Below are 13,291 nucleotides of genomic sequence, written 5' to 3'. Positions count from 1 at the left end.
GTTACACTTGAAGTGTGCTGTCTTGCCCGCCGGTATATTTTCCTTATGAATGCTCTACGAATCATCATTTATGTGGTTTGGAATGCAGTGGACTTATATATTTAAAATATGAACCTCACTATAAAGGAAGACTGCTTTCAATTTCAAATCCTCACGCGCGCTTTGTTTATGTAGACTGCTCGCGCATGTAGCTGTGCGCCTCCGTGGTTTAATGTACTTGTGCAAAATTAACGTAAACACAGCCAGTTATGTCTTAGGGGATTAAACGGACAGGACAAACCACATTACTTCTTATATTTCAAAAGAGATTCATGCGTGAATGCCGCTTAATAGATTTCCTGTAGCAGTCTATGTTGTCATAGTAAAGAAAAACTACAGTAGGCTAAAGATGAAGAAAATTCACTCACAGTTCTTGAATGGAAAACGTTTAGATAATCTATAGGCTACTGAAAGCACTTTTTGTTTGTTGTTTGTTATACGTTTCTATGCTCCTCAAGGGGTGTTTCAACCCAACCCTCAAGTTTCAACCCAAGAAATATACCTGACTCAGAAGACCTGCTCTCAGAGTTGGCTGCCTGCATCTCGGTGTGTAGGTTTAGTGGTGCAGGCTGAGGGTCAAAATGCTTGTTGGGGGTGATTATCTCAGGAGGGGGAGAGGTAACATTGGAAGGGCTGGGGTATTGAGTGACAGCCTGAGATTGTGTCTCTTCGAAGGTCTCTACTGCCCCCAGCTGGCCTTGAGAAAAGGACTCCAGGGACAGCATGGCGCCAGTAAAGGTGTCATGGTGCCTCACTAGCTGACGCACCCATTTTGACAGGCCTGAGAGAAGAGGACAGCAGTGTTTAACAAACATTTAACCACTCTACATGACCACTATTTTCATAACACACTACCACAGTGCTGTCAATCTGTGTAGATTTTCAAGTAAAGAATGTTTTCAACCCATCACTGTTACATGTAAAAGAGCAAGACCTTATGTACACATTATCTGGCCGCAGCCCACAGTCTAACATTTCAAAACCCATGCGCTAGGTCATTATCTCCATCTAGTGATACAGAAATGTAACTACAGTTGGGTGATATAATGGCAAAATCATTTTTAGAGATTCTACACCACCTGTGATGTATTTGTTTGGGTTCGTCTTAAACCGGTCGTCTACCAGTATAAGTGCCCCCCAGTCATTTCGATGTCGAATACACCTAGGACATCAGCAAACATATTGTTACACCAAATAGATCTTAAAAGATTTGTATCATGTCAGACTAACTGCATAAACATCAACCCTGAAATGGCTTTTACCTTCCGAGTGCCTGGTTTAGTGCCCGATATGCTTGAATCTCGTACCAGCGCCCACCAGGCAGAAGCCCTCGGGACTTGGCATGCTTGTCATTATATTTCATCTTTAGTTCAACCTGCAATGCAAAAGAAACAATGACTCAAACTAAAGTAGTCTCTAAAAACACTAAACATAGAAATTTCAGGTGATAGTCGGGATACAAGATAAAAGTGCATTTTAGAAGCAGGGCTTCCACACATTATGGAAAATGATTTTTTATGATGTTTGTATTAATACTTATTTTCCTGCAGAGGTGTAATTAATTGATCACCAAATCAGCAAATTAGAATGATTTCTGAAGGATCATGTGACAGTGAAGACTGGAGTAATGATGCTGAAAATTCAACTTTGCTAACACAGGAATAGTGCATTTTAAAATATATGGAAACATAAAAGAATCATTTTAAATTGCAATAATATTTCTTTCACTGCATTTTTATTAAATGGAGCCTTGGTAAGCATAAAACACATAACAACATCTTGCTGACCCCAAGTCTTTGAACCATAGTCTATACATAGAAATGTACATGACTTTTCTATGATTTTCCCTCCATTTCATTCATTTAGAGGCCTGGAAAATATAATTTTAAAGTTCCAGGTTTATAACCGCAGTTTTCCAGGGCCGTGAAAAGCCTGTTGAACAGATTCCATGTCTTGAATAACTTTTATTCCGGCAAGTTTCAATCCCTTAAAAGCCTATGGAGCTCTCAGATTTTTGAAATCAAAAATATCTTAATTTGCGTTCCGAAGATGAACGAAAGTCTTATGGGGTTGGAACAACATGAGGGTGAGTAATTACCGACAAAATTTTCATTTTTGGGTGAACTAATTCACCTTTTGTTTCACAGAAGAAAGGAAGTCATACTGGTTTAAAATGACAGTAAATTATAGCAGAATGTTTGTCACGTGCAAACAATGATTCTATTCGAAACTTGGTAGACAATATACATTTTCTTCACTCACTTCTCATATATCAGAAGGCCCGACAGGCCACACCTGGGAATCAGGCAGCTGTGTCACCATCGTACCACCCATACAGAACTAATTAGATTAACACTGGCAGGAGGTAGGACTGGTGAGGGGTGATCTGCAGAGGGCAAGGCTCCCCTGAAGATGACACCCTGGGCCTGTTAGTGCTTTCATACTTGCCTGCCCACACCCGCTGATCCATTGCAAAGAGGCGGAAGAAAGAGGCCACCAGACAATAGGCATCTGCTTTGCCATAAAAATGCCAGGGAGGCATCCATCAATTTTCACCCACTGCCCTCACTGTTTTAATGTTAACCTTTTTGAATTGACAAGTGAAAAGTTCAAATCCCGTCTGATGGGACAGGACGGCAAAAGCCTTTAACTATCTATGACAGCTACTGTGTTTCAGATGCCAAAACCTGAACAAGGGCATGACCATCGCAGGTAAGACCTGTCTCTTGTATACATCAGCTCTGCGTCATTCGCGATGTTGTCACACACTTTAATCAAGAATATTTAGGAACACAAGGACACGTTGATATACACATGGGACTGAATAGAAGAGCAAACACTTAAGCATGAGTGAATCTGCCATTTGATGCACATCTCAATCTCTAACCCACTGGAAGGGTTAAAAGCATCTGGATAGAGATCCTGTTGTCAACTAAAGGCCGTTACCCCAAGGCTGACTGTCATCTAAATCCAATCAGAGTCTATTTCACTATCAAGGCCTTCACCTCCTAGAACCACGTCAACACTCAATCCGACATGACAGCTTGCATATGTGAAAAAGCCAATTCTCGCTGCTAGCCAAATCTCCTCAATGTGCAAGAAACCACAAGCTGGAAGCGATTACGTAAAATGTCAAGAGATAGCCCACTCTCTCATCAGCTTCAACCTCTTTACCTGTTCATCCTTAAAAACAGACATTTGACCAAAAGGCATGCATTGCAGCAGAGCAGAACACTGCCGCCGTCGTGCCCGTCACTGAGATCTCGTAGCCCACTGTCTGTCTGTGTTAGGTCACACTAAGAGTTCTCGGCTCCTCAATTAAAAGGAAAATCAAAGAGAAACAATATACAACATTCCACACAAACCTTTACATTTTAACACACTTTCCATGTTCAAGCTGTTCATTAGGCATCAAGAGACAGCATCAGCTGGAATAGCCCTTTTACTGCCTTTTAAATCGGAGATTATTTTTCTTAGTGAAACAAAACATGTTCCCTCCAGTTTTATGTTCACCAGAGGCTATTTTTATGTGTGCACCATCGGCTTACAATGCCTTAGACTGTTTAAAGTTCACCTTTGATCTTGTTCCCAATAGCGGACTAATAAAAGCAATACTCTCATTTTAGAGGCACTTTAATAGCTTTTCTGTCTATCTGGGAAGACTGTGCAGGCATCTACTCAACAGGACCTCTACTCTGACTGGAGAGTAGAAAAGTGAGTCACAATTAATTTATGCGTGTACAGTCCTAAAAGTTAAGATTTTTTTTTTTTTAAATCTAGATTTCTATATTCTCTGAAGAAAATTGCACTAGAGTTTTAAAAACTCATCATCATGAATGAAGCAGTTTTTGTGCGTTGTCACTAAGATGTATGCGTGGCTGTTTAACGGCCCTGTGAGTGTCAATGAAAGCATTAATTTGCTTTAGACAGAGTAACCATTGCTCTGACAGTAAATAGTATCAGTGTCCTCTCTTTACATTGCATTAATAGGGTCATATCCTAGGTATCCCCAGGGCTCATCTCCACCCCCCATCCATCAAAGAAGATGCATCATCTTGTAGCAATCAAACACAAGACTGTCTGATGTTAATTTATGAACAACAAACAGAATAAGATGGACGTATTAAAATTGCTTGAATAAACTAGTTTCCACTTCTTAGTAAATGGATTTCCATGACGTTTCCAGTCAATTGTGATTACAGAACAAAGATTTTGAAAAGAAAAGAAAAAAAAAAGATTCAGACTAATTTGCTATTACACAATTCATAATTTTGTAGACTGATTTGACCAATACCAAAAAAAAGAAAAAAAAAAAAGAAATGTCTCAAAAGAACAGCTTTCCTATCACAGGAATAAATTGCAGGGGACATATCATGCTAAATCCACTTTTTTAGCCCTTAAATGCATTTTGTTGTATATTTGTAATGTTTATAAGTACAGAAAAGTTTAAATTATTCTCTTCAGGTGCTTCGTTTATATCTTTACACTCTGTTTTGGTCATATTTTGCAACCTGTTCCGATTTTTCTGTTCTCTGTGACGTATTTTGAACAATTACATTACAGTATTTGCAGCGGAAATGCCAAATAAGGACATTGACTACCAGGCCAACACTTCGAGCAACCCGCCATTTTTATTTCTCGCTCCCATTTTGTAGACCAAGCTCAAGGAAGAAGTTACGAGAAGATAAGTCAAAATGTTCGGTTGTTGGATGTAGTGACCCACACGCATCATTACACCGTCGGCCAGCATGAGAACCTCTTTGAAGTGCCTGGTTAAGTTTTATTTGTGAAGGAAATGTACCCACATCTGTGAGTAAATTATTTTTTTTTGTGTGTGTGTGCGCAAAGCACTTCAAAGATTCCAACTGTAACAACCTCCGCCAGTATAAAGGAGGGTTTGCCGATGGACTTCATCTGAATGAGGGGTCAATTCCTTCTATCTTTGGAGACGACGAACAGATAATTTCGATAAGCTGTAAATATCGTTAATAAAAATAAAATAGTTTCCTTTTCTTAAAACACATGGTGGTCATGGTTTAGCAGTATCTTTGTCTGTCTTTGTTTTTAAGTAACGTTACATGCCTGCAGTTTTATTGTGCTTGAGTTTCATCATGACAATGGTCATTTAGCAAAAGAATAAAAATGTCCTGTGACGCTATATAAAGATATATATCTAATCAAACTACAAAAATGGAGTTCAACCTAGTGTCAACTCAGCAACCTGGAGAGAGAATAAAACGTAAGTGTATATTCACAATAGACCTTTCAATTACAAAAAATCATCCCCATGGGAACCATGAAAAAGTAGCAAAACTTAAAAAGATGTGCTGAAAAAGGACATTTTGTAAATTTAATAGTTCAAATATAATAGTCCAAAAATAGTTCTCATTTACTTAATAGCATTAGCTCAAGAAACAACTTTGAATCTTTTTAAGGTAAGAAAGAGTACACTAAAACTCCTTCACACTTCATCTTCTTAAGCTGCACTAGGAAAATGAGACAAAGCATTACTCCTGTCAAAGGGGGAGGTATAGAGAAGAAATCGAGGGCAGCAAACAAACACGTTTGAGTGCTGTCAACCACTTCATGTGGCATTTAAAACCAGAAGAAGCATTACGGTTGGCCAGGTGCACTAGAAACCCCCGCTTCTTTGCTCCTCAACCCCTCTGGCACATCGACTCAGCGCTTGTCCACAACAAGCCACATGATTAAAACCTCCCTCAGAACCCTCCAAAACTCATCCAAAATGGCAAACTCGAATCGACCTCTACTGGAGCAGAAGTGAAAAAAAAAAAAAAAAAAAATCAAAGGCCTTCCCAGAGGTAAGGGTACAACCACGCCAACAGCTTCCGCTAAGGTGAAGGGCTCGGAAGTGTCAATCATCTGTACATATCCCCACGGTGACAGACCCAGTTAGGAAAGCTTCAACATACTCTGACAGCAAGGTAGACAGAGGGGGAAGCTTAAAGGTCAGGTCTATCTGCTAAGGACAGGCAAACCATAGCACAATCACTACTGAATTCATTTACGGATCACAGCAAGGGGGGACTGTTGTTCTGCCTACGAAATGTAACTTTATAAAGATATGAACATGAGAGGAGAAATGATACTCCAGGGTTGAGCAGAGGACAAATAAAAGTGAAAAAGTTTTTAATCAGATTTAAAAAGACTACAATAGCCTAGGAAATATACTCTCTAAAGGGGGAAATTTACCATCAGTTCACAGCTGATTAAGCCACTTGGAATGTGTCAAATATTGACCAACAAAAATTGTGTCCAGTATCCAATAATCATTGAGGCCAGGTGTTACAGTGATTTTAACACAAATATTTGATGGAATAATTTTATGTTATGTTTTTACAGAATTCTGTTAAAGAACAAGTTCGGTATTTTACATTTAAAGCCCTGTTTTAAGATTAAGGTTAAGATTAAAATTTGGATACATGCGCTGGCCCGAGAATTTTCGGTTTCTGTGGTAGCACTATTGTAAACCGTTGTTTACCATTCGTTGTAAAACTGTTGACCTTCTTTTCCAATGCCTCATACCCGTACATCCTTCTGTTGAGAGCTTGAATAATAGACACTCCAGCCCAGCGATAATACACAATGGCGATGCACATTGGGTGTGCAACCACAGAAACCAAAAATTCTCAGGCCAGCAACATGTGTGCCTCGTTTCATCAGAAACGATCTTAAAACAGGGCTTTAAGTGTAAAATACCGAACTTGTCCTTTAATTATATCTGCCATTTTCAGAAAGATCATCCATGAGATTCCATTCATCATCAGATCATAGCGTTATCCAGATGATACTACGATGACCTAGAAAAATTGAGAAAACTACAAAGACATGTCAAATACAAAAGATATGCTTTTTTTTCAGACCGTTACCTGCAAATCCTTGATATTAGGGAATGGGATACCAATAGTAACCACTGCTCTGGCATTGTCATCGGTGAAGTCTAAGCCCTCGCTCACCTTCCCTCTGCAAACAGCTACCAGCAGCGCTCCATCTGGGAAAAGAAATCACAATCAACACACAGACAACACATTTAAACTAGGCATTTGGAATAAATCAACACTAACCTCTGTTTTCACAGTTGGATGCTGTTCCTCTGATGGCCTCATAGTAGGTCTGCAGAAGCTCATCAAAATCACCCTTGCCACCACCACGTGGCTCAGTGATCACAGTCTTTCGCTCCTCAAGCTTTTCCCACAGACCTGTGTTCATCCAGCGGTCCCTCAGTTTATCCAACATCTTAATACAAAAAATGACCAAGAAAAAAATATTATTTATACAGATTTTTTTCTTTTATTTTTGTATGTTGTTTCTCTGTATTTCTCTGTATTACATTCAGTAGTTGCATTAGGATATAATATTCAGTCCATAATAATATGCAAGTTCACTGGGGTATGATCATTTTTTTATTTATTTCTATTCTGGTGCAACACATTTGTAATTAGTGTAGAGTAATAATAGGAACGAGTTAGGTAAAAGGGATGCCTTTAGTAACAAACATGATGAAAACCATATTCTCGAACACAAAAGTTTGATTCAAATCTGCAGCATTCATGTGGCCCCGATTAAAATAAAAAAGACCCAGTTGAAGAGGAATGTCTGAACCCTGGGTTGCCCAGTAATTCATAGTTTAATAAATGCAGACCTCCTGTTTGCATTGTAAACAATTAGCTGGTTAGAACCTTCTTTTTATATTTTTTAACAAATTATGTACATTGCACACTATAATCCTTGCTGTGAGAACGAAAGCTCACAGCAAGACACAGGACGTTTCTCTTCAGTCTTCTCTCTAGTTCCTGTTACTGAAAAACCATAAATTGCAAGTATAAACTCTTCAGAATAAAAATCACTGTTACATTGCTATTGTTAGTGCAAAAAAGTCAGTAATTGCCAAGGGAGGAACACTGATCTAAAAGCTCTCCCTCACAGGGAGCAATACTTGTCTCGGCAGTACGCATTTTCCTCTTGAATAGGCATGCCTTTACAATCCAAGCGAAACTTCACTGGCTTGGAAATGTGTTAGAAGGGTCAAGCAAAAGTTCTTCTTGTGATCAGCAAAAAAAAAAAAAAAACCTTGCAGGGATTACTGCAGGAATTTGTGTCTTTATTCATATAAACAAATACAAAATTTGAGAATCACCCCAGGCCTCAGTATTAGGATCATTACACTTTTGTTGCTTAAAGAACAGAAAAACTATGCATGCCCACACCACTTTACCAAAGACGACACTAAATTCACAACTTCTAAATATTAAATCCCATCTGAGGTGGCTGAGACTTCTGCACTGTGAAAACTATTTTACACATGAATGTGTGACTGTGAAGTGAAGCAAGCACCAATTTCATCAGGTCTGTGCTTATAGGAACAAACAAGCAACTTGTCTTCAATAAAACATGACACTTGTGCTGAAGCTGCAACGAACACATAAATGTCACCGTTTCAAAGACTAACAATTGCTGCAAATCCGATATGAACAAAAGGTGAATTATTAAAGCATTCTCTCAGTAGACTGCACAAGGAACAAAACAGCCATTATACACACTGTACTTGGAGGAAATTTAGATTTCTGCAGAAGAGAGGACGAGAGAAAAAAGAAGCTGAAAAAAAAAAAAAAAAACATGACTCATTAAGACGAATACAACTGATGGGTTTGGATGCTGTACTCGGCATCTTAAATTCACCTTAAGGGTCAATGTTATTAATTTGTGCTTGGCCTGAAGTGTAACCCGATGATGACCTGAGCATAACAGGATAATAAAATGCTGCCCCTTAAAAGACAGGGACATAGGCACAAAGACTCCTTGTATAAGCTTGTTGTTTATATTCCCAGAGCTGTAATTTGTAAAGCCTTATAAAAGCAGGCGAAATACAATACAGTGCCACTCCAGGAGTCCCTTGGCTCAAAGGGTAATGGTCCTAATGCTTTTATCTCACAGACACTGTGAGTAAACATCACTCCATGTCTGCTTCCATTCATTCATTTCATTACAGGCACATTTTCCACATCCCTCATTTTGACAGACTAGAGCCATAGTTTGAAAACCCAAAAGAGAAGCCAGTTAGCAACGAGGAAGAAACTCAAGATTCTACAGACTCAAAACTACATTCTTTTTCTTCAAAATCAGCCCCTCTCTCCATCCATTCATCCATCAATTTGAACTGAACAAATAATAATAATAATAATGTTAAAATGCTCATGGAAAATAAGCAAAACAACTGATAACACCACATAATATGTGAAGAATTTAACCTGCCATTAAAAACATCAGCAGTGATAGAATAAACTGACAGCATCCAATGTTGCCAGTTAAAATTGAGAAGTGTGCACTTCTGTTTTAAGATGTTTGGACAAGGAATGGGAGTTTGTGGGGGAGGTGGTGATGGGATGAGCACATGGCCTTCATGCCTAATTCATAGGCATTATCTGACAAGAGCAGCGCTGTTTCCACAGGGCCTAGACCAGAACACAGCAGAATGAAAATGTCAATCTGCACACTTGGCTGAGGCTCAGGTGCACAAACATTGCAGAAGTGACCCTACACCATCCCTCTCTGAGGTCAGTGACAGTGCCATCAAACAGATGGCGTGCTCAAAGACGACATGAACACACTAGTACCAAACAAGCTCCGACAAATGATAAGAGGCATTTAACCTCACATCCTCATTCTACTATGCACATCTGGAGAATAACAATCACTGCATAACTTTAGGGGAAAAAAAAGGTTTAAAGAACTAAAAAAAAGTATTTCCAAAAATACAGTAAAGTGTGAGAATGTCTCACAACACAGCACTAGGCTACATTTAACCATCAGTATAAGTATAAGGTGTGTGCAGCCCCACTTCTGACACCTCGTCTCTTACACTGCTCCCGAGGGCTGGGAGCTCAAGACAGCAGTGACCCAGTCTCATGCCTTATTTAAGGTCCCCTTACAGTATACCAGAATCTTACATCTTCAGAACTCTGTAGCAGACTAACACTATCAGCAATACAACAACGGACACGTTGTTCCCACAGTCAGTTGTATTTGAGAGGTGACAAATGAACCTGGATATAAAACGGGAGGCAGAAGCCATTTAAATGTCTGTATAATTAGGTAACTTCACAATTCACTACTTTAAAAAGGGAGTGATTCCTGTTACCATAGCACATATCAAAACTTTGTATTATATTATGAAAAATATTATAAAATGTTCTGCATTTGGACAACTCACATTGCTTTAATCCTCTCAGATATGTGGGACTATTTTTTCAAAAATGTTGGTAATTGAATTCATTAATAAATATAAAATTACGTATATGAATCAGCAATATTGAGCGGAACAAATATCTTTTAGAAGGACAATCTTGGAAAAGCTATATTCACAACTGTTGGTGTACATGTAAATGTGTCTGCCATTGTCTTTAACAGTAAAGAGTGAGTTCTCAGATGTGCGTTTACAAGAACGGGTAAAAGCGTTCAGAGAAGCTTTTGATAAAACAGGAGTGTAGACTATCTAACGAACACTCGAGGCAAAACAAAAGATGAATAATTCATTGTGGTTAGTCGACTAAATATATGCATCACTCAGCTTGTGTCACCATGCTAGATTAAGTAGACCGGATGCAGTTCTCCCAGGGGACATGGAGGCTAGGTGGCACTGCGAGGCACAACTGTGTGCATTCTCTCTCACGCTCTTATTTCCTCTGCCACCTACACTACTCTTATCAACTTTTCTCCAACCTTGGTGCCATTCTGTCTTATGAAAACACATTGCTGTTTTTTTCTTTGCAAAAGGCCTCTAAATAATAGACAAACTGGGTTGTAAGGTGGCATAAATGAAACATAGTGCCCTGGTGGCGGCAGCTGAAGATGTGTAGCTGCTGTAAATAATTCAGCTGCAAATATCACAGTGATGATCACGCCAAGGACAGAGTGGAGTGGCGCCCCTGCCACCTGCCTGCAAGCACCCACACTCCTCAGCACTGACGTGGAGCAGACCATTAGTGTGAGGCCAACAGTGAGAATTTATACCACAGATAAAAAAAAAAAAGATCTGTTCAAGTGCGGTTCTGCTGTTATCTAGTCAAGAGCTATATATATATATATATTACAATTATACTATATGCCTGTGTGTGTAAAATCATATACAGTGGGGCCAAAAAGTGTTTAGTCAGCCACTGATTGTGCAAGTTCTCCTACTTATGAGAGGTTTATAATTTTCATCGTAGGTACACTTTAACTATGAGAGACAAAATGAGAAACAAACAAACAAACAAAAAAATCCAGGAAATCACATTGTAGGATTTTTAAAGAATTTATTTGTAAAATATTGTGGAAAATAAGTATTAGGTCAATAACAAAATTTCAACTCAATACTTTGTAACATAACCATTGTTGGCAATGACAGAGGTCAAATGTTTCCTTCAAGTCTTCACCAGGTTTGCACACACTGTATCTGGTATTTTTGCCCATTCCTCCATGGAGATCTCCTCTAGAGCAGTGATGTTTCGGGGCTGTCGCTGGGCAACACAGACTCTGGACACAGGCTAGGCCACTCCAGGATCTTGAAATGCTTTTTACGGAACCACTCTTTCGTTGCCCGCGCGGTGTGTTTGGGATCATTGTCATGCTGGAAGATCCAGCCATGTTTCATCTTCAGGGCTCTCACTGATGGAAGGAGGTTTTGGTTTAAAATCTCATGAATGATAATTGGCTCCGTTCATTCTTCCCTTAACATGGATCAGTTTTCCTGTCCCCTTTGCAGAAAAACAGCCCCAAAGCATGACGTTTCCTCGCCCATGCTTCACAGTAGGTATGGTTCTTGGGATGCAACTCTGCATTCTTCTTCCTCCGAACACAACGAGTTGAGTTTTTACCAAAAAGTTCTATTTTGGTTTCATCTGACCACATGATATTCTCCCAATCCTCTTCTGGATCATCCATATGCTCTCTGGCAAACTTCAGACAGGCCTGGACATGTACTGGCTTAAGCAGGGGGATGTGTCCGGCACTGCAGGATTTGAGTCCCTCTCGCCGTAGTGTGTTACTGAAGGTAGCCTGTGTGTTCTGGGATTTTTGCTCCTCGTTCTCATAATCATTTTGACCCCATGGGATGAGATCTTGCGTGGAAGCCCCAGATTGAGGGAGATTATCAGTGGTCTTGTATGTCTTCCATTTTCTTACAATTGCTCCCACAGTTGATTTTTTTTTTTTTTACACCAAGCTGCTTGCCTATTGTAGATTCACTCTTCCCAGCCTGGTGCAGGTCTACAATTTTCTTCCTGGTGTCCTTCGACAGCTCTTTGGTCTTGGCCATGGTTGAGTTTTGGAGTGTGACTGTTTGAGGCTGTGGACAGGTGTCTTTTATACAGATAATGGGTTCAAACAGATGCCAATAATACAGGTAACGAGTGGAGGACAGAAGAGCGAGAGCCAGAAATCTTGCTGGTTTATGGGTGACCAAATACTTATTTTCCACTATAGTATACAAATACATTCTTTTAAAATCCTACAAAGTGATTTCCTGGATTGTTTTCCCTCATTTTTCTCTCATAGTTGAAGTGTACATATGATGAAAATTCCAGACCTCTCTCATTATTCTAAATAGGAGAACTTGCACAATCAGTGGCTGACTAAATACTTTTTGGCCCCACTGTATTTACATGTTTTTACAACAGTAATAATATTATAAAATTATACATAAAATACAAAAAATATAGAAATAATACGTTTCTATAAAAATATAGAAATAAATACATAAACAAACAAATAAATGAAGCAAGTATTTCTGTAATTAGCTTGGATCACATGTGCTATAATATCTCTACTGATACTGTTGAGACTGCATTCATAGCTATGCCTAAGAGACTGCAGACAGTGTGCTGAGAGGCCTTGGGGGCTCATAGCCTGTGCTCAGAACCCCTGCAGAGCACTTTGACTTTGAGAGGATGCATGTTATATAGATACATCCACCAACCCCTCCTTTCTACCCCACCTCGCCAGGCGCCAGCTTAGATGCATCTTCACACAGACAGCTTGGCGACGTCAGTTCTAATGGCTCTTATCTTAATCTGCTTTAAAAGCATCCTGCATTTCCACAAGATCTTTTCACCTTTCCTAGCCCACATTTAATAAGCACACCAAACAAACTGTTTAGCCCTTCTTGTCATGAGGTCATGACAGAAAACAAGGGTCGCTGTGGTTAACAGGGGTCCAACTGAGACAGGTTGGAAGCTGCACGAGAACCTCTTGA

The 13,291-nt window shown here is 39.4% G+C and overlaps 1 protein-coding gene across 5 annotated transcripts in view; it reads right to left on the bottom strand.

Annotated features, from left to right (window-relative positions):
- The window catches only part of brip1 (BRCA1 interacting DNA helicase 1), a 74,410-nt gene that overhangs the window by 44,168 nt on the left and 16,951 nt on the right, over positions 1-13,291 (bottom strand). For all 5 annotated transcript variants that reach the window (XR_016146867.1, XR_016146865.1, XR_016146866.1 and 2 more), the window contains 5 exons: positions 7,125-7,296; positions 6,930-7,051; positions 1,302-1,414; positions 1,119-1,201; positions 542-820 (listed from right to left, as the gene is read on the bottom strand). Coding sequence is in view for 2 of the 5 variants with exons in the window: in XM_089121201.1 (XP_088977327.1) it covers positions 542-820; positions 1,119-1,201; positions 1,302-1,414; positions 6,930-7,051; positions 7,125-7,296 (769 nt within the window). In the remaining 3 variants the exon portion in view is untranslated. The remainder of the gene's footprint in view (positions 1-541; positions 821-1,118; positions 1,202-1,301; positions 1,415-6,929; positions 7,052-7,124; positions 7,297-13,291) is intronic.

Source organism: Pimephales promelas, chromosome 16, assembly GCF_988280905.1.
Source record: "Pimephales promelas chromosome 16, fPimPro1.hap1.1, whole genome shotgun sequence".
Classification (NCBI taxonomy): Eukaryota; Metazoa; Chordata; class Actinopteri; order Cypriniformes; family Leuciscidae; genus Pimephales; species Pimephales promelas.
Note: the sequence above shows the minus strand (reverse complement) of the source record. Positions and strands in the feature narration are given on the sequence as shown.